We start from the raw sequence: 18,952 nt of genomic DNA on the forward strand, positions 1-18,952 counted from the left end.
CCCCCACCCACCCACCCCAACAGCCTTTGCCATGGCAACAAGGGAAAATGCGTAAAATAATAAGGAGTCGGCATTCAAAGTGAAATCATGAGAAGGTTTAAGATACACTTTAATATGGAGTAGATCTTTGTCATCCGAGATGGTATCGGCGTTGTGGCTGAAGAAAGGGAGGATGGCATTTACACAGCAGCGGCAGCGGCAGGAGATCTGCGAATCAGCGACCGCTTCTCCGCTGCCGCACAACGCTCACTTCTCACTTTGACTTTGTCCAGAGGGGCCGCGAGGCAATACACGCCGGATACAGGAGGATTCGAAAAATTTTGCAAGACCGCTCGAACAGCGGGTCGGCGTTTTGAGAATGAGGTAACTTGTGATTGATGATATTAATGACCGACAACGGAAATACAGACCCAAAGCACTGAGAAGGGTTTAAAAAGACTTCCGTCAAACCGCCTTTTGAAGACCCGAGGCATCGGTGTGATTATAATCCTCTATCGGGTAACGGCATTTTAAGCTTAAAAGACAAATTTAAATTAATCCATTTAATCTCTCCCTTTGAGGCCCACGTCGTCACTCCGGTCTTTTCAGACGTTCTTACGATTCACGGGCCGTCTTTGGCAGCATTCTGAAGGTGAGGAGGGTTTAAAAAGTCGGTCAGCGCTGCGTTACCCAATGATTTTATTAAAGCGAGATGTTTCACCGACCTGTTGAAATCGACAGAGCGATTATGAAAAAAAAAGTGGCTTTATCTGGAGCTCCATTTCTTCATCTCTTCGCCCACATCTCAACTAAACACGTACCTTATGACATTTCTAATTCCAACATTTCAATGGGTGTTTTTAATCTACCGACGTGTAAAACGCACACAAGAGGATCCAAATGACATCCATTCCGTGCGTTTGTTCAAAACGTCTGATAAAATACATTTTCATCTGAAATTTCAGACATAATTTCTCGACAGGTCATCCGCTACTAAGATATTTCAGTCCGGAGCAATTCATTTTCAACATGATGTCGAAGAAATGGGATAATTTTAGCCACCTGTTCCTATTAAGGAATCTGAAAAAAAAAAAAAAAGGAATTTAGCGAAGAGCAGCTGTGAGAGCGAATCGGCCGATGGGTTGAGTGAATGACAGCACAAAGCCTGGGAGAGACACTGACGCTTTGCCAACAGCTGATTAATGTCCCGGCGGGACGGCAAATCTTGCCACCGCGATCCGCACATGATGAGAGTTACGGCTTAATGAAGTCACCGATCCTTTTATCAGGAGCAAAAACACGGAGGAAAGGTCTCAAAGGTTAGGGGTCGCGCATGAGAATGGAGTATTTTTCACTGCCAGGAGCCACATAGTGCGAAAGCAAAAGATGCCACAGACATATTCATGCACACACTCCGCCAGACATCCGTCTGCCATTTAATCCAATCTAATGTATTCAAATCTCACAGAGGGAACGAGGAACGCGCTTTTAAAAGTCGTCGGAGTTCCCAAGTCGTGAAGTGCTTTAACAGCATTTCTGTCAAAGAAGATCTAGACTTACACAAATTACTGTCGGTCCCGGAGGACGTCAGGAGCAGGGAGACGTATGGTAAACCTCCTGCTTCTGCATCAACAAGCTGTTGAGATCTTTGGATTAAAGAAAATCTGACGGAAATGTGATGTGTAATTCTTCAAATTTTCATTTTGAAAATACCGCTGTGTGTTATGGGGCTCCAACCGACGTAGCTGGCACCGTCAACTCGGCTGAATGACAACAACCCATGGAAATATTATACCCTTTGTGTCAATAAAAGGTCGTTTTGATACCCCGCAGTGATAAAACATCATCACGTTACGATAGTAAAATAGAGGACGAGCTCGGGCACAATGTCGATAACGATCGGCTGAATTTATTCTACTTTAAGTGAGCGGAACAAAAAGTCATTTACAGCTAAGTGTCCATGACGATAAAAATCGCTGATTCTTTCTTTTCTTTTTTGGCGATCCAACGTGCCTTAGAGCCATTGTAACATTAACATCTGGAGAAAAGACCTACCGGTACAAAATAAATACACTTCTTTATTAATCCAATAGCTCAGCAAGTATACTTTATTTTATTTACAATTGTAATTTTTAATTGTGGGGGGTTCAGTGTCTTACCCGAGGACATTTCGGGGACGCCCGCTCGACCCACTAAGGCACAGCCGCCAATGGAGTTGCGATGCCTTGCGTCAAACCTTGTCGGGTCCAAATTTTTAGGAAAGACTCTCCTATAAAACCCCACCAAGTCAAAAATAAACATGCATTTGATTGAACAGATCACCGCGGGGTAAGAACTGTTCATAACCAGAAAGGCACCAAGGCCCGCTGTATGACAGAACACAAATCAATAACCAATCAATCAATTGTGAGAGTTCTCATTGATGCAAGGCAATTTCAATAACATTTAAAACCTTTTTAAGTGGCATTATTTGCAGTGAAGCAAGTCAGGGACAGGAAATTAGATTCTGTTTTCCAAATGAAGTGCACCATCGTGTAACAATAACAACAAAATAAGGCGAGTCCATTGTGGCGAGCTAATAGGTGACAATACTCAAATGGGCTAATCCAATATGGCTGCCACCGAGGTTAGCTAGTGTCAGTCACGATAATGTGAAAAGTTCAACATGGTTTAACGAAATGGTGCTCGAGTTAAGATGTGAACACAACAGCACTGAGAACCGTGCGTTAATTGAAAGCCAAATTGATATTTTCGAACACAGGTGGGATATAAGTTTTTAGCAAAACTGCCTCTTCAGCTGGGCCCGGGGTCGAACTGAGCATGCGCAATGGCAACCAGCGCGCAGGGTATTTATCCGGGTTCCGGGCCCCTCGGAGTAAGTGTTCTTATCTAAATCTGACAACAATAAGACGACATTTACGAAATTCAAGACAAAATATTCGCTCAGGTGACGGTATCCCGAGGCCAGAGAGAACCGACCGACATCGAGCACACCTGGCGGGCGGTGAGGAGCGCTGGAGCTGCAGGTGCAGGAGCCTCTGCGGGGTCCTACCTGGTTCTAGTAACAATAACAACAGACAACTGACCTTAAATGGACGCCACCTTTCCCTCCAAGGAGAACACAGCGGGCAGTTGAAGTTCCCCTGGAACCGGATATATCGATCCGGATGCCTTCCGGTGTAGAAGCCCCTCAGAACGGCTCGTAATCCCGGCGAGTCTTATTCAGTCTGTGCGGTCACTTTGAGCGTCCCCCCCCCCCTTCTCCCACACACACACACGCCGCGATTTTCAAGCCTCGACGAAACAAAACGATTCGCCCTTCCCTCACACACACCTCCGTCCGTTCAACGCCATTCGGCCGCTCCGTTCGGGCAGCAAAAAAAATCCCTCCGCGTCCCTCTCCGGCGTGGAGTTGAAGGCTGCCCGCCGAGATGTCCGTCTGAACCTGCGCGACGGCGGCGAGGAGCACCGCCGCTCCTCACCTGGTGCTACAGCGACACCCAGTGGCCAGAGGGGGCATTGCAGTCTCTGCATTTAATAAGGGGATATTGAATAATGAGCCTGATCAATAGCTTTTTTTTTTATTCCACTCTTTATTGTAAAGATTGATTGTGGTACAAATTATTTACATTTTTGGGCAAACAAAAACAGAAGAGTAAAGGACACACAGAGTGAGAGGGGGAGAGAGAGGGAGAGAGAGAGAGGTTTTGCATGCACATCAAATAAAACAGAGGGTCATAAAGTTTGAACGCGGGTCGTCTCTAGATGACATCTTGGTGTTTTTGATTGTGGATTAATTTCCGGATAAAGGTGTAATTTCAGGATAAAAGTGTGAGAGGCGTCGTCTCGTTTCATTCACCACTGATCACCGTAGTCGATGCTGGGGGAGGGACAAACAGGCGGGCCGATGAATCGACGCTAACATTTGCTGCTTCCTCATTTGCGACTGATACCGAGCGGCTCAGGAACGCTATCAATTCAGCTGTTAAACCATGTGACAAAGGAGAGATACTCTTCATCAATGCACACTGGGAGAGATAACTAGATGTTGGACTTCTTGGTCAGTGCGTAAGTCCTACGGCGCCAGCCGTTACTGGAGCAAATATTGATTTTCAAAGGTAAATTATTCAAGTAAGATCTTTATAAGAGCCTAATTTTGTTTTGGAAGTCATAGACAAATGTATGCATCTTCACCGCTCACCGTGGTTCGGAGTCTTGGTTCGAGTCATCCCCGAACAGCAGCCAAGCCACCGTCTGCTCAGGGGTCGACCTCTTCCCGTACCTGGAGGGAATCAAAACGTCCAGCGCCAGCTTGTAACGAATGCACTTAAATAATGATAATAATTGGGCGGCCGCGTCCATGTGAGGACCCCTCCCCCCCACCGTACACCACCCGCCCTCCAACCTCCGCAAAGGCAAGACGACCAAGTCAGCAGATTTGCCCGCGAATCCTCTGGTTGCAGCGCAGGCGTGACCCTATCGGCTCTGTGAGCTGTCTCAACTGTATCGCAAAAATCATTACGCTGCTGAAAAGGGCAGGTTGGCCCACTCAGGCTCCGCCGGCCCATAATAACAAAAGGAGAGTCTCGCCGTGCAGGGAGACAAACACAGCGAGCCCCGCCGGCTTCCGGCTTCTGGCTTCCGGCTTCGGCCCCGGGTCCCCAGGGCGAAGGATCCAGTCTCTCTTACAGGCTTCCTCGGGACTACGAGGAAGACGGCGAGTCAGACGGATCGTCAAAAACGCGGGCCGACCTACCGGGTTAACCTTTGAAAACTATCCGCCGTTTAAATATCGAACGGCCTCGTGTCCAGCTGTTGCTTTTTTTTTTTAAAGCGGAGAGACAATGTGAGACGCAAGATGTTTCTCCTCATTAAGAGACTTTTCCTTTTGGCCCCTCCTGACGGCTTCGGCTGGCGAGCAGCTGAACTATTGACCCGCGACCGAAGTTCTTGATACGGCAGGAGGGACGCCACGTGAGGGACTGGGATCGGGGAAACGTGCCGGAGAAAAAGCAGAGAGCGTGGATTAAATTAAGATTTAAACCCGGGCGTTCAGCGGCATCTTTCGGTATTTGTCTGTTTTTGGTCGTTTTCTCGAATCCCCCCAACTTTATCTGCTGATTCTCGCCCCGTGCGCGGCTCAGCCTGCTGCGGGGTCTTCACCCCTAATCCTCCCCACCTGAGAGTCTGCAAACCCCCGCGGAGGTTCTACCGCTCTCCCCGCCCGGGGTCTCACCTCTGCCGGGTGATGAGGTTGACGTAGTGCCTGACGGCGGCGTGGTATTTGGCCCAGTCCTCCGGCGAAGCGTTGCTCCCGGGGCTCTCCGGTTTGGGCGGATAAGCGTCCGCGAAGCCGCTCCAGCACACCAGCGTGCAGCCGACGAGCACGGCGAGCATCATCCACGGTCTCAGCACGTTGGCCATCTGCGGGTGGAGGGTGTGCAAAAAGTTACTTTCGTGCAGAAAAAGCGTGCAAATGGAGCGGCTGGGAGAGGACCTACCTCGTCAGGTGGTGTCCCGCTGCGGTGTCCCGGTGGTCCCCCGTCCTGCTCCTCTCCTCCTGCCTCTCATGGTTATATAGCGAGGACGGCACCTGATGCGCGCCGAGCACCGCGAAACCACACCTCTGGCTCCAGCTGCAGCCCCCCGAGAGTGCACGCGCACGCGCTCACATGCACGCACGACCACTCAATTCATGTTATTTCAAGAAAGAAAAAAAAAAAAAAGAGTGGGTGGCAATGCGAGGTTCAGATTCTCCACCCACACGCACGGGGTTTAAACACTCATCTGTTTTAGAGGAAACTGCAACGTGAAGGTTTTATTTACAAGCATGGAAAAGAAGGAAAGAGAAAAATAAATGCAAACACATTCAGGTATTGAAGTCTTTATTCTATGTAGGTGTTTTCATTTTGCATCATAAATCACGTCCCCCCTCCTCCAAATTGCACCCATTACTTGTACCCACTTTTCCCTTTTGCACAGGAAAACACTGTCATCCCATAAAAACAATAAAAAAAAAAAACCAACAACAATAATAATAATATTAAGAAGCTCCTGTGTTTTCTGTTAAATGATGACAGATTCTGAACGCAACCGTCTGATGGATTCCTGGGAGAGGCTGAGCTCCCCGGACTCATAATCCCTGCGTACACACTCCCCGCTGATACATACAAGTTGTTGGGGAGATCTGATACACACCCACACACACACACACACACACACACACATCATGCGTATGAGAACACACAGATTCCCATGCAGCTGGAAAGGCTCCCGTCCGACCCCGTTGGGTGATTTCCGCGCCGAGGAGCCTTCGATTAGGAAACAAGGCGATACATTTCCCATCCGCGGAAATTGATCGGGGTAAATTTTTGCAATCAGGCCCCGACTAATTGTTTTATCGACGACGATCAACAGAGACATCCATCTGGGCTCGGAGAGACGGCTCGCCCTCCATCATCGTGAGGCCTCGAGAAGCCGAGGCCGAATATGCTACAAATTTTGGCCACCGGTTAAAAATGGGCGTAATTGATAGCGTCCGCAATCTCGCTGGCGATTGATCACGATGCGTTGGAACCCCTGCCCCCCCCCCCCCGCCCTCGCATTCATTATCCACACGCGGCGAAAACCTCCGGTGCGGTTTTGTAGGCGGAGGTCAAAGGCCGCGCCGATCGATAGCCCGCGTCACGCTCCCGCTGAAAATACCCAAATATGATTTCCACGGTTTTAATTGGGCTCTTCGTTCACACGCGGCCGGCGTCAATTAAAAAGTCGTCCCCCGGCTCAGCTGATGGCGTCCGACGCCACGCGCAAAAAATCTCCCCGGGCCTCGGACGCCATCGGTCAGGTTTACGACCGCCGCGGGGGCTCCGGGAGTTAATCTTGGATCTTCACGGTCTGCTGTTCTGTCCGTGACGCCCGTGGCCCCCCCGCCCTCGCTCCTTTATCCGCCATTAAAGGTGCACTTATCTCCTTTTCCAGTGTGTTTATACGTGGAGGGGTTTTTGCTCGTATGAGTGCGTACGTGCCGCAGACGCCCTCCTACTCTTTGCCCTTTTTTATTGCTTAATCAGTCAGTGAACGCTTTAATTCACTCCATTCGCCCAGCAGATAGAAGCCAAGAAGCTGGGGTTTATGACTAAATGTGTGTGTGTCTCTTGCCGGTTGTGTTTTTTTCCGCGCTCACAAGCAAAGCTCAAGTCTAATACGCGGCAAAATTGGAAGTTTTGCTGCCCTAATCTTCCGTAGCGCTATGGTGAAAATGAGCGTCGGGCTGTAAATCGAGGTGTATCTCCTAAGACGTAGCGCCACGCCGCGACCCATCACGCCTTTTATAGATGCCGTAAAAGAAAAAAAATGATTTTTTTTTTTACCCCCTCCTTTCATTTCTCCCAAAGCCCTTGTCAGAAACCCAACTTGATTTGGGCGTAAATCACCACCGGCAGCCTCCGGCGAGCCTCCGCCGCCGCCGATAATAAACAAGCCCTTAAAGCATCTATGAGCGTGCCGTAAAGGCGGATGGCGGTATCACACATTGATTGACTTCCAGCGTTTCCCCGGAAATTATTGTGCCATCAGTCAGGCTGGTGTTAAAAGACCAGCGGGCGATTTTGGCTTTTTCTTAAACAAGTCGTTTCACGCAACGGAGGTAAATGGGACGCTGAACAAAACGGACGTGACGATATAACCGATAAAACAATAGCTGACAGCAGAGCAGGGGTCGGGGCGCTCGGGTGGAACATCTCCCAACCTCCACCCGAGTGGAGAACACCCGCTCTTAGGAACAGCCTGATATCCTTTCTCTTTGAGAAAGCATATGGTTAGCGCTAGGCTAGCCCCCGTGTGCACTCGGATCTTCTCCGGAGCGCTTTGGGTCGATCATCTGGGAGGTTCCCAGGGGGCGGGGCTTGATCTACGTCAAGCGTCCATCACGGTTATTTCTTTAACGAATATCAAGCTTCTCTCTCGTGCTTCGCCGACCGGTCGAGGCAGAAGGCCGCCTGGCGTTGAGCTCGGTTTCTGCGCCGGCGTCTCCTCGTCGCCGTCGCCAAGAGCTTCGCTCCGGCTTTCCGCAGCTCATCTTGAAGAGCGGTGATCCAGACCTGCTAAAACCCGTCTTGATCCCTGTTCCACGTGGCCTCCCGCCGCCGCCGCCGCCGTATCTCAAACGGGAGTCATTAATTCTCCTCCACTAACCGACTCCTCCGCATTCTTCTATCGCCCGTAAAAGTCAACAGCGAGAAACAACAAACGCGGACAAAGCAAACTCATTAGCTTGCAACCCGTGTTTGTAGGTAAACGGCTCCAGATAAGGGAGAGGGCGGCAGTTGGGTTGTTCACAGACCAATAAACCACCGGCAGCCGGCTAATGCACTCCTGAGGAGCAGCCGGGGCTCCTGCGGAGGGGAGAAGTGTTTGAGCGCTTATCCAGGCCAAGATAATGGCACCGGCAGGGGGAGGCCTGGCGTTCGGAAAAAAACTTCCTGATTGGAAAACTTTGTTGGGGAGGAAGGAAGGCGTAGTTGTAATAACCTCCTTAGCGGTAACACCGTCTCCGGTAAATGGCGGCGGTAGAAATCTACCCGTGCCCTTGCATGTCACTTTAAAAGCTTTTCCCCTCAACCTCATTTCAGATTTTCATTTCCACTACACATACGGTGTGTTTAACGCGCGCACACACACACACACACACAGACAGGAGAGTTTGGCGAAAGAGCGTCTCCCTGGAGAATTCCGACTCCTTCCTGTCATAGAGACACAAAAGGGGGAAATGATTATGCGTTTTTTATTTAGCCTTATCGGCAGAGTGGGGGAGCCGCTAATATGAGCAGAGTGCTTTTTGGGCGTCCGGGTCTGTTTGCACGGCTCGTCGCAACGCGGGAGACAAAGCGGGAGGGGGAGGAGGGCGCCGTGATGTCTTCTCGGGACGGCGGCGCAATAATTCCTAACCGAGTGTGTCTCCGACTGGGTCCAGGGTAGAAGTGGCGTGGAGCTGCCGGCGGCCGAACGCACGGCTTCCCCTCGGCCTCCTGGTTTGATTACGGAGAGGCGCGGACACGTGCGGGATCTTGTCCCGTGCGCTCCAAAGCGGCGGCGGCGGCGCGATTCCGCCGATGCAGACGCTCCGAGGCCGGCTGCTCGGTCGGAACATCCGTCTTTTCCAGAAACCAATTACAACTCGAAGCCCGCGTACCGGCGCGGTTATGAGTGAGCCGGCGGCTGCAGGTAACTCTGATGGATGGCGGTGGGGACGCGGGCTGAGGCGGCTTGGGAGGCCGATGATTCGATTTGGCGGAGGTCCTGAAGCTCGCTGCAAATTAGGCCGCCTTCCCTTTCCATGTGTCATTAGGATGACGATGAGGATGAGTAAGCCGTGCCGTAAAGCTTCGTCAGCGTAGATGAGGCGAGAGGTCAGGTGACCCAGGAGGTCACGGTATCCGCAGCCGATTGGTCAATCTCAAATGAGACCATCTCGGGAAACTTCTAAGAAGGTTCTGGACGGTAACTTGAGTCCGTCACGTCAGAATTGCTGATGGAAGTCGAGTTCTCTTGCGAAGCAAACATCAATCACTTTGACTCACTGGCTTAGAGCTGCTCTCGTATATCAAGAACGCCTTTGAAAACAACAAAAAGAAAAACAGTGCTGGTGACAAGCCGTGCCGCCTGGAGCGGAAGCCAAGGAGAAAGGAAATGGAAGGGGGAAAAAGATGAACTGGACACTCAGGATCCGAGCTTCGACCGAACAACAATCGCTGTCTTTTTGCTTCAGAAGTCGTCTGACCCTGATCTGCAACATCTGCTCATTGTTTTAGCATCTTTTCTCTCCCTTCGGGGTTTTGCGATTAAAGTTGCAGAGTACAACAAATACTAACCCGACTATGCGTGCCATTGCATTTTTTGGTTCTTTGCAATTTTCACAGCAGCCCGACATTTGGTTGTTCAGCCCGTGTTTTCAGAGTCTAACAGAGACGCCGTACCGTCCTCGCGTTACTTATCGCCTCAGCAGCGCAGCCTTTCCCGCGGCTGTCTGGACTTCCCGTTAAAGACGGAGATGAATTAGGTAAATCAGCGGTTGAGAGTTGTGTGCGCCCCCCGGTTGCAATAAAGCGCTCTGCCACCACCAGTAATTACTCTCATATGTCACCGCCGTTTGAGTGACCAGCGGGTTGGCGAAGGCGAGCTGAGCTGTAAGACCACCTGACCTCTCACGTATGAACGACAAGGGATTGGTTTTTTTAAACACGTACGTTTAATGTGACGTGTGGGAGAGTGTGTGTGCATGTGCGTACATCTGTCACAGAAGAGTCCCTCTGAGGGTTCATCATGGAGGAGCTTCTTTTTAAACACTACACGCTCACAGCGAGCCACCGCTTAGAAACCGAAATATCACCGAAATCCAAAAGAGATATTCTGAAACGAACCTATAAACACGGATGCGCAGGAACACACTGGCTTCGGAGCGGACGGCTTGTCGACTCAACGCAAAGTATACACAAAATTTTGATATTTGATGGCGACGGGAACCCACTGCGTTCCTCTAATCCCTGCTGGTTTCCCTCTCCAGCAGCGTCTCCACCATCTTGGGTACGAAAGCCTCCAGGAAGTGAAAGAAGTCTTGGAAGAGCCCCGTTTTGTTGCTGCGCGGCTCCAGCTTCAGCAAGGCCCTCGTGGTCTCCACCCCGCCCACCACCAGCGGCTGCACCTTGAACTCCAGAGCCTCCTTCATCTCCGGCTCCTTCTGGACGATGTGCGCGGTGACCTTGGACTCCAGCTCCGTGCAGCTTCCCTCCGGTCCGCAGTCGGCCCCTTTGACCAACTCCCGTCTCACTTTTCTGCGTCCGGCCCACACGGCGTGCCTCTGCACCCACACCCAGGGCTGGCATTCATACCTGCCCCGTTTGGACATCCTGGCCTTTTTCCCCTGAGGCGATCCCGTGCCGTCGCTGCCAGACGACAACCTTCTCTTGGCGCCGACTTCTGCGAGGGGCTCGGCGCCGTCGCGGCTGTCGTTCGCCGACGTGTCCGGAGACGCCGAGCCGGTTTCCATCGTCTCTGCGGCGTCCGCGCTCGGATCCTCGCTACAGGCGGCCTCCGGCGCGGAGGCCGGGCTGCAACCGAGAACGTTCTGGAACACCTCCTGCACGGCGGCGCGGACCCTCTCGAACCACAACGAGCGAAAATCCTCTCCCGCCGCGTGCAGCTGCCGGCGCAGCTTCTCCGGCAGCGAAGCGGATTTGAAAGGGATGCCGATGCACACTTGCTCCGCCTTGGCGTCCGAAAGCTCCCCCTGGGGCGCCAGCAGCCGCACCAGCCCCCACGGCTTCCCCTTGGCGGACTTGTGCTGGTACTGGACGCTGCGGCAGTACCTCTCCGCCTCCGAGCACTCCCTCTGGAAGCGCTGCTGCGAGCGCTCGTTCAGGTTCCCCGTTACGTTGTGGGACAGTTCGAAGGGGTCCAGGAGGTTGAGGGGCCCCAGCTTGGGCCCCGCCGGGTGAGGCTTGGCGGGCTCTTCCCCAGGCGCCGCATCCGCCTCCTTCTTGGGACACATGAAGTCGACGACGGGGATCGCGCGCCCCTCCCTTGGCGATATGACACTGCCGGCGAAATCAAAGTTTGCGTAGAAGGAGAAGAAAGCAGCCAGCAAGGAGCCTGGATGGGAGACAAACATAGAGGTGTGTGTGTGTGTGTGTGTGTGTGTGTGAGCAGTGGCGCCCACGTACTACCTCGCCAAAGGATTCTGCTCAACAAGGCCTCGCGGTTTTTACGACATTTCTTTCCCCTAAATTGTCACGCTGAACTCTAGATCGAAATGTGACGTCGGACGGTCGTCCTGTTCTTATGCCACCCTTTGATCAGAACTTTGGGAAGATTTCATCTCACACATCTGAAGATGAGTTTCCAGTCGCAGCCTCGTCTCAGATTGAGATTTTACAAAGACTGTGAATCTTACAGGGTCGCTGCAATGAGATTCTTTTCCCACCATGCACCGTTTTCCGTGGGTATTTGCAGAGCCTCTGCTATTTCAGTCCGCCGCTTTTCCCTCATCACTCGGTCGTGATACGTCGGAGATTGGAAAAATAGTTTAGCGAAATGATGCTCTTGTGTGAAACTATGCCCGTTATCTGAACCCATGTCGCTGCTGTAGAAAATATCTTGTTCTCGGTGGAAAAGGACTGAGCGTGTGAAACTCACATGGGGGGGAACGATAAGTCAAAATCGTTGCACGTGATGAACGAGATGTCCGTTGCTTAATCTGTCTTTCAAACAATGTGTTCTTCTCCATCTCGCGCGTGAAACCGAGTAATCGCACAAGCACACCTCCGAACCGATAGACGCCGCCTCCTTGAGGCCTCAAGATAAACGCTCAAACACGGTTCTGACAATTCGACTTTCTTAAAGAAGCCTCCGTCAAAACGTCCGCAACGAGCGACACGGTCCAAGCCGGGCCGTCCCGCGGTCCATCTGATGGGGACGTCCGTTCACGTTCATCTACAGCGCCAACAAATACCGTCTACCGAGTTTCCTGATCCGGTTCAGTTAGAGCTCATCTATTGGTTGTTACCGTAAAGCTTGAAAGACTTGCGATAATATCAAACACGCCTGATATTGTTGTAGGCGGCAAACTCTGAGAAGACTGATCTAGGACGTAAAGTCTGGGATGACGGCTGAAGCTTCCTCCTGACTTTTGGTTTCAAGTCGTCAACCTCGAAAATCTTTTCCCGCAGAACCAGTATTAGCAAAGTAGCCTTCGCAAAGTGTCGTTTGAAATGACTCGATCCCGTTTTAAGCTTCGCTGGAATCGCTCCGTCCACGGGAGGCCGTTACTCACTGAGATCCTGCGTGTTGGCGCTGGGGGGGACGGCGACGGGCTGACTCGGGAAGGTGCAGTTCCAGCCCTCGATCACACACTCCTCCTCCTCACCTGCCGGAGTCGGGAGGAAGGGAGAGGGAGATCAACCGCAAGGCAGAGACAGGCGGGGACGCCTTGAGAAGTGTGTGGGAATTTAACCAACATAGTTTATGGACGGATGATAAACAAATGAGGGATTTTAATACATTTATGTGTGAATGAATCCATCCTTAGAAACAAATATATATATATATTTCTGTTTGTGTGTGTGTATATGTGTGCGTACAGGACTGTCTTTATCTTCTGTAATGCAATTAAAAAAACAAAAATTACTTTTTCACGATATTCTAATATTTTGAGATAGGATTTTTGAGTTTTCTTAAGATGTAAGACATAATCAGCAATATTAAAATAATAATGAGGGATTTTAATACATTTATGTATGAATGAATCCATCCTTAGAAACAAATATATATATATTTCTGTTTGTGTGTGTGTATATGTGTGTGTACAGGACTGTCTTTATCTTCTGTAATGCAATTAAAAAAACAAAAATTACTTTTTCACGATATTCCAATATTTTGAGATAGGATTTTTGAGTTTTCTTAAGATGTATGACATAATCAGCAATATTAAAATTATAAAAAGCTTGCAATATCTCAGTTGATTTGTAATGACTCCAGAATGTATGACATTTTTGTTTTTGTAATTGCATTACAGAAGATGAGGAACTTTGTCACAATACCCTAATTTTCTGTGACAGTCCTGTTTGTATACACATAAATATACTGTATAATATACCGCTAAAACAAATATAAAGGGAACACTTAAACAACACAATGGAACATCAAGTCAATCACACTTGTGTGAAATCAAAGTGTCCACTTAGGAAGCGACACTGATTCACTTTGACTTATTTTAAGGACAAGTCGGATCAGCCTGTCGTGTGTTTTTCCACTTTCATTTCGAGTGTGACTCCAAATCCAGACCTCCGTGGGTTCATACATTGGATTTCCATTCATCAATTTGGGTGATTTTGTACAAAGTATTTAACAAGAATATTTCATTCATTCAGATCTAGGATGCGTAATTTAGTGTTCCCTTTATTTTTTACTTATCACACACACGCACAGGCACACACACACTAAATTACAATTACATTACAATTTTTTGGCAGACGCTTTCATCCAAAGCAACTTACAAGAATTGCAATTCAGTCACCGAAGATCCAAAGTACCAGAAGTCAGTAGTCAGAAGCGACCACTCATCCAAATAGCCGTCTCAGAACCACATACATACATACATTCATTTCATCCTTATTTCTTTATTTTATTTTTTTTGGCAGGGGGGGGGGTTGGGGCTGAGTGCGACACACACACACTACAGTACAAATACTTGTGGTCAACAGTCTAGAGCGTCGGAGAGTGTGGAAAAGAGGTAAAGAAATGGCTTCAACAGGTTGGAATGGGTGGAGAAAAGTGTCAGGGGTACGATGAGGTAGAAGACTATCGGCCAGAACGAAAGGAAAGGTGGAGGAGAGAGTGGCGAGACCAGCTATGCTGTATGCTTTAGAAACAGTGACATTGACTAAGACTGGATGCAGAGCTGGAAGACGGAGGGATGAAGATGTCGGGGTTGTATTTGGAAGCGATGAGGATGTATAGGATCAGGAATGAGTCCATCAGAGGGACGGCACATGTTAGATGTTTTGGAGAAGCTCAGAGAAGCCAGACTGAGATGCTTGGCTCATGGACAGAGGACAGATAGTGAATATACTGGTAGACGGATGCTGGAATTGGAGGTCTGGAGGAAGGCAAAAGAGAAAATTTATGGACGTCGTGAGAGCGGATATGAAGGTAGTTGGTGTGAGAGAGGAGGATAGATGGAGGTTGATTCGCTGTGGTGACCCCTGAAGGGAAAAGCCCAAAGGAAAAGAAGAAGATATGCGCGCGCGCGCACACACACACACACACACACACACACACACACACACACACACACACACACACACACACACACACACACACACACACACACACACACACACACACACACACAGTAATACCTTGAGTTATGAGTTTTATCTGTTTTGTGACGACGGAGCTCATAACTCAATTTGCTCGTATATCAAATTTAATTTCTCCGCCAAAATGAAGTGAATTGTGTGAATCTGTTCCAGAGCCCTGATTCTATTACATGTTTGTCAATGACAAAAATGTGGTGTATGAATGACAAATACTATATGAAAATAATAATAGATACTATAAGAATGTAAAGAAGAAAATAAACTGATTTAATAAAGTTTATTTACCCTGAAGATGGAGGTTGGGGAATTTTTCATTTCAGGCTCTGCCAATTAATTTAATTTAGTGGCAACACACTGAATGCTACCATGTGCTGCTAAACATAACATGCACTTTGCTTTGCTTTTTGTTAAAAGTGCATTTATCAATGGAGTGAATGCCCCTCTTCTTTTTAAAACGATCAAACCGTCCCTGGCCGGCTCTGCACGAGTCCCCTGATGCCTCGTCCGTTGACGATCCCGCCGTGTGCGGCGCCAAATCCCAGTAAACGTCTCCTGCTTTCTCACAGTCACGACTTCGCTCATGTTTGTCTGTGATTTCCGCTGGGCGGCGCGATGAGAACTCGAAAGTTGACGCACTTGTGAGTCAAGGTTCCACCGTATGTGACAGCATCTGGTTTTACAACCCGTGGCACCGACACAGTTAACGCTCCAGAGCTGAGTGAGGCAGCGCCACGCGCGGGGGTTGCGATGATAAACTTACAAGCCATGTCTTTAAGCTGCTCCACCGTGGGGAGGACGGGCGGCTCGCAGTTCTGCAGGAAGAAGATGATGAGCAGCGACAGCGCGTAGTTGTTGAGCAGCGGGCCGGCACCGCTGGGGTTACCTCCACGGGAGAAAAAAAAAAAAAAAAAAAACGGCAACTTTTACAACGAGGCCGTGTGAGGGTGTTACAGCACACACACCGGAGACGACACACTTCCACGGTTACGCGTGGCAGCTGAGAACCAGAATGCTGCCACATGATGTACACTGTCCATCTGTTACCGTAATAAAAAGCACTAGGATGGATAGAATAATGGACACTTTGCACCGGTGCTCCAGAACAGGCCATCACGGTAATGCCTTGCCATCTGCCCGAGACGAAGGAAAAAGTGAAGCTCTGCTGACATCTACTGACCGAGGGATTAGGCGACACCCAAGAGCGCGTCGGTAAAAACGACAGACGTGTAAATCAACTCTGCATTTGGCGCACTGGGTGTTACACAAAGGCTACTGCAAGGTGTTCTCACATTACCAGCCAGTTGCTTCTGTTTGGCCCAGTAGCGGAGGGTGTAAACCAGAGGCCGGAGTCTCTCGTCCAGCCCCGAGCACAGCTGGAGGAAGCGGGTGTTCCTCACCGCGAGTCTGAGACGAGGAGCAGGAGGAGGAGGAGGAGGGTGAGAGCGAGACAGGGACATCGGAAGCCTTCATGATCCACGCGGTCTCAATGAAACGACGCAAATTACCTGTTATTAAGCGTCATGTCCCCCTGCAGGTTCAGCTTACGATGGCGGAACTTGACCACGGGGAGACGGGCGCCGCTGACCACGTTCACTCTGTGCACGCTGGGAACGCAGCGCCTCATGATCACCGCTACGAGCTCCAGAACTTCCGCAGGAGATGCAGTGGACAGGTCTATGTCAGACAGGATGGAGTCCTCCGAGCGGCCATCATCTGACACCCCCTCAGCCGGCTGAAGATTACATATGAGGTTTTTTTTTGGCCCGTAGAAAGATTGCTGCCTAGTTCTACCATTCTACTCTTAACTGTAGATTTAGAAATTGTCAGACCTGATCCACGGTGGATTTGGCACGAGCCTGAAAGTTCTTGGTGTTTTCCAGGTCCAGAAATAGGTCCAAATCACAGGCATGGACGCCAAAAGTGTTGACAGATGAGCCGAAGGGCTGAATCTGGCTGTCTGTAGAACCAACCAAAGTTCACATAAATAATGAGTATATACCGTGTATATAAATACCACTTGCACAATTATCACTTTAAACACGAGGATTTGAGTCTTTATGGCAGGAAATGACAAAGGTCACCTGGAAAAAACTCCACAAAAACCTCCTGCAGGAGTTGAACGAACAAATCTCTGGCTTTCTTTTCATTCTCTCCGAGCTGGAGTTGCTCCATCACGTGCTGCATCTGTGCGTTTACCTGGAGGAAAACACCAGACCCAGGGTCAGAAAAATCTCCAACACTCATATGGTGCACTTCTCTCAGATAGAATACACTTCAACATGAATCCCAGTTAAATCAATGGAATTTGAATATCAATAACAGACATTCAACAGTCTTGTGCTACAAGCCGTAGGGCAGTAGTTCTTATAAAGAGAACTGTTTCAAAATGCTGGTGAGTAATATATTTAGGAAAGCAACAAAAGTACTACTAAACATCTGGTTCATTCAACTTATTTCAATAATCAACTGGGGTTTAAATGATTTGAGGGAACAGAGGAGATACATTTAAAACAATCCAAATACCTAAACAAAGGCTGCACACAACCTTCACAGGTTGCGATCTGTCTGAATTTTGCTTGCTACCATCACCCAAACTAACTTACAGACACCAGCTGACACAGGTCCGGTTTGAGACGATCGAAAACCTGTAGGCTCCGCGGGTTATTGTTTTTGGGGATAAGCTTGAACTCCTTCTTTTCCCTGGGTTTGACACGCAGCTTCAGGCCTTTCATCCGATGCTCAACAGCGGACAGGGCTGTCTGAATGCTCCCCGTGTCGCAGAACTGCACGATTGCGTACACGCCCTGTGTGAGAATATTGCAGTGAAGACAAGCTATAGGGATAAATAGAGCGAAGGTACATGTATCGCCTGAAAAATAAACTGCATCTCGTCCGATTTGTCTGCGAGACCTTGTCTTTGTCCATGATGACATCTGAGACTGGCCCGAACTGCTGGAAGTGCTCAACCAGGTCACTCTGGGAGATGTCAGGGTCCAGGCCGCTGACGTACACACTGTGCTCTTCCTGGTCCTTCCTGGTGCTTCGAACATTAAAAAGGGTCTGGTGTTTGCGCCCCTTTAGGTGCTGATCCACACTTGGCTCTAATTCAGAGAATGGGATAAAATAAATACATAAAGTAACAGAAAGTACTTCACGGAATACTTTGCTGCGGGCAGAAAAGTAGGAATTTCACTGTACAAGGAAACACGTTTCGACACTGTACATGTGACAAAAAACGCTTTGAATCTTGAACAACCACGGTTTTTTTCATACAACAATAGTTTTGCATGTACGTTATGTAATATTATTTAATGTATCTCCAGCTACCAGGTTGTTTGTTTTTAAAACCTTTTCAACAATTAACTTTAACCAACACTAGTGCCTTTTGGAGAGGCTATTTTGTGTTCAAGCACCGCGGGGAAGTGAAACATTAATAGCGCACATTGAATGTTGCAAAAATAGGGAGTACAGAGTACATGTTTAGTATGCGGATGGGGCTAAATGGAGTTTAAATAGATTAATATAAGAAATGAGTGTTGGTATAAAGCATGAAACCAAAAATGTGAACTTCACACACGAAATCACGACTCAAGTGTGAATAAACGAAATTAAAATGTAAGTAACTTGAACTACATATAACTTACTGTAATGGTGACACTCAAAATTACAATTATTAACCTTCTCCAGGCAGATGTTGCAGATTTGCGACAGCCAAATATCAGATTTTTCCTGCAACTACAACTTAATTTGAGCCTGAGAGGGTTAATAAAGTTAATTGGACCAAAATGAGAAATATCCCTTTGTCAAACACCTGCGATTAGATGAGTTTGTTAGCTGCGATTTTTCGGATTAGGAAGTTTAAGTATGTTAGCCAAAGTTGCTTACGGTTTGCTAACTTGACGTTGCACAGAACGCACTGAAACCCTTTCGGTGTCGTTTTAATGTCGCCGTCCATGGCGAAATAAAGGTGATAAAAAACGACTGGGAAGTTTTCAAACACAATGAGTCAAATCCCGGTGGTAAAAAAGCCCCACACGAGTCTCAAATCTCCCTCCAAACGCCGTCCCTTCGTCTGTTGCCGGTCCCTCTCGGAAAGA

At 49.0% G+C, this 18,952-nt stretch overlaps 3 protein-coding genes across 4 annotated transcripts in view; all 3 read right to left on the reverse strand.

Moving 5' to 3' along the window:
* mpp2b (MAGUK p55 scaffold protein 2b) overlaps window positions 1-3,463 on the reverse strand; it is a 37,524-nt gene extending 34,061 nt beyond the window's left edge. The window contains exon 1 of one of the 2 annotated variants that reach the window (XM_086140609.1): window positions 3,066-3,463. Coding sequence is in view for 1 of the 2 variants with exons in the window: in XM_086140606.1 (XP_085996732.1) it covers window positions 3,314-3,333 (20 nt within the window). In the remaining variant the exon portion in view is untranslated. The remainder of the gene's footprint in view (window positions 1-3,065) is intronic. The other variant, XM_086140606.1, reaches the window with a different exon arrangement.
* Window positions 3,464-3,600: 137 nt separating this feature from the next.
* LOC147214894 (peptide Y) lies at window positions 3,601-5,543 on the reverse strand. The gene is made up of 4 exons (XM_086140593.1): window positions 5,481-5,543; window positions 5,216-5,403; window positions 4,181-4,261; window positions 3,601-3,859 (listed from the first exon to the last, which is right to left on the reverse strand). Exons 2-4 carry the CDS (start codon window positions 5,401-5,403, stop codon window positions 3,835-3,837), a joined length of 294 nt encoding a protein of 97 aa, XP_085996719.1. The 5' UTR covers window positions 5,481-5,543; the 3' UTR covers window positions 3,601-3,834.
* A 4,666-nt stretch (window positions 5,544-10,209) lies between these two features.
* Window positions 10,210-18,945, reverse strand: tut1 (terminal uridylyl transferase 1, U6 snRNA-specific). The gene is made up of 10 exons (XM_086140564.1): window positions 18,741-18,945; window positions 17,766-17,956; window positions 17,459-17,659; window positions 16,937-17,051; window positions 16,685-16,812; window positions 16,361-16,587; window positions 16,150-16,259; window positions 15,616-15,738; window positions 12,809-12,901; window positions 10,210-11,628 (listed from the first exon to the last, which is right to left on the reverse strand). Exons 1-10 carry the CDS (start codon window positions 18,808-18,810, stop codon window positions 10,517-10,519), a joined length of 2,370 nt encoding a protein of 789 aa, XP_085996690.1. The 5' UTR covers window positions 18,811-18,945; the 3' UTR covers window positions 10,210-10,516.
* Window positions 18,946-18,952: the final 7 nt, after the last annotated feature.

This window comes from Fistularia commersonii, chromosome 33 (assembly GCF_037954325.1).
Source record: "Fistularia commersonii isolate RoL2024-O1a breed Wild chromosome 33, RoL_Fcom_v1.0, whole genome shotgun sequence".
NCBI lineage: Eukaryota > Metazoa > Chordata > Actinopteri > Syngnathiformes > Fistulariidae > Fistularia > Fistularia commersonii.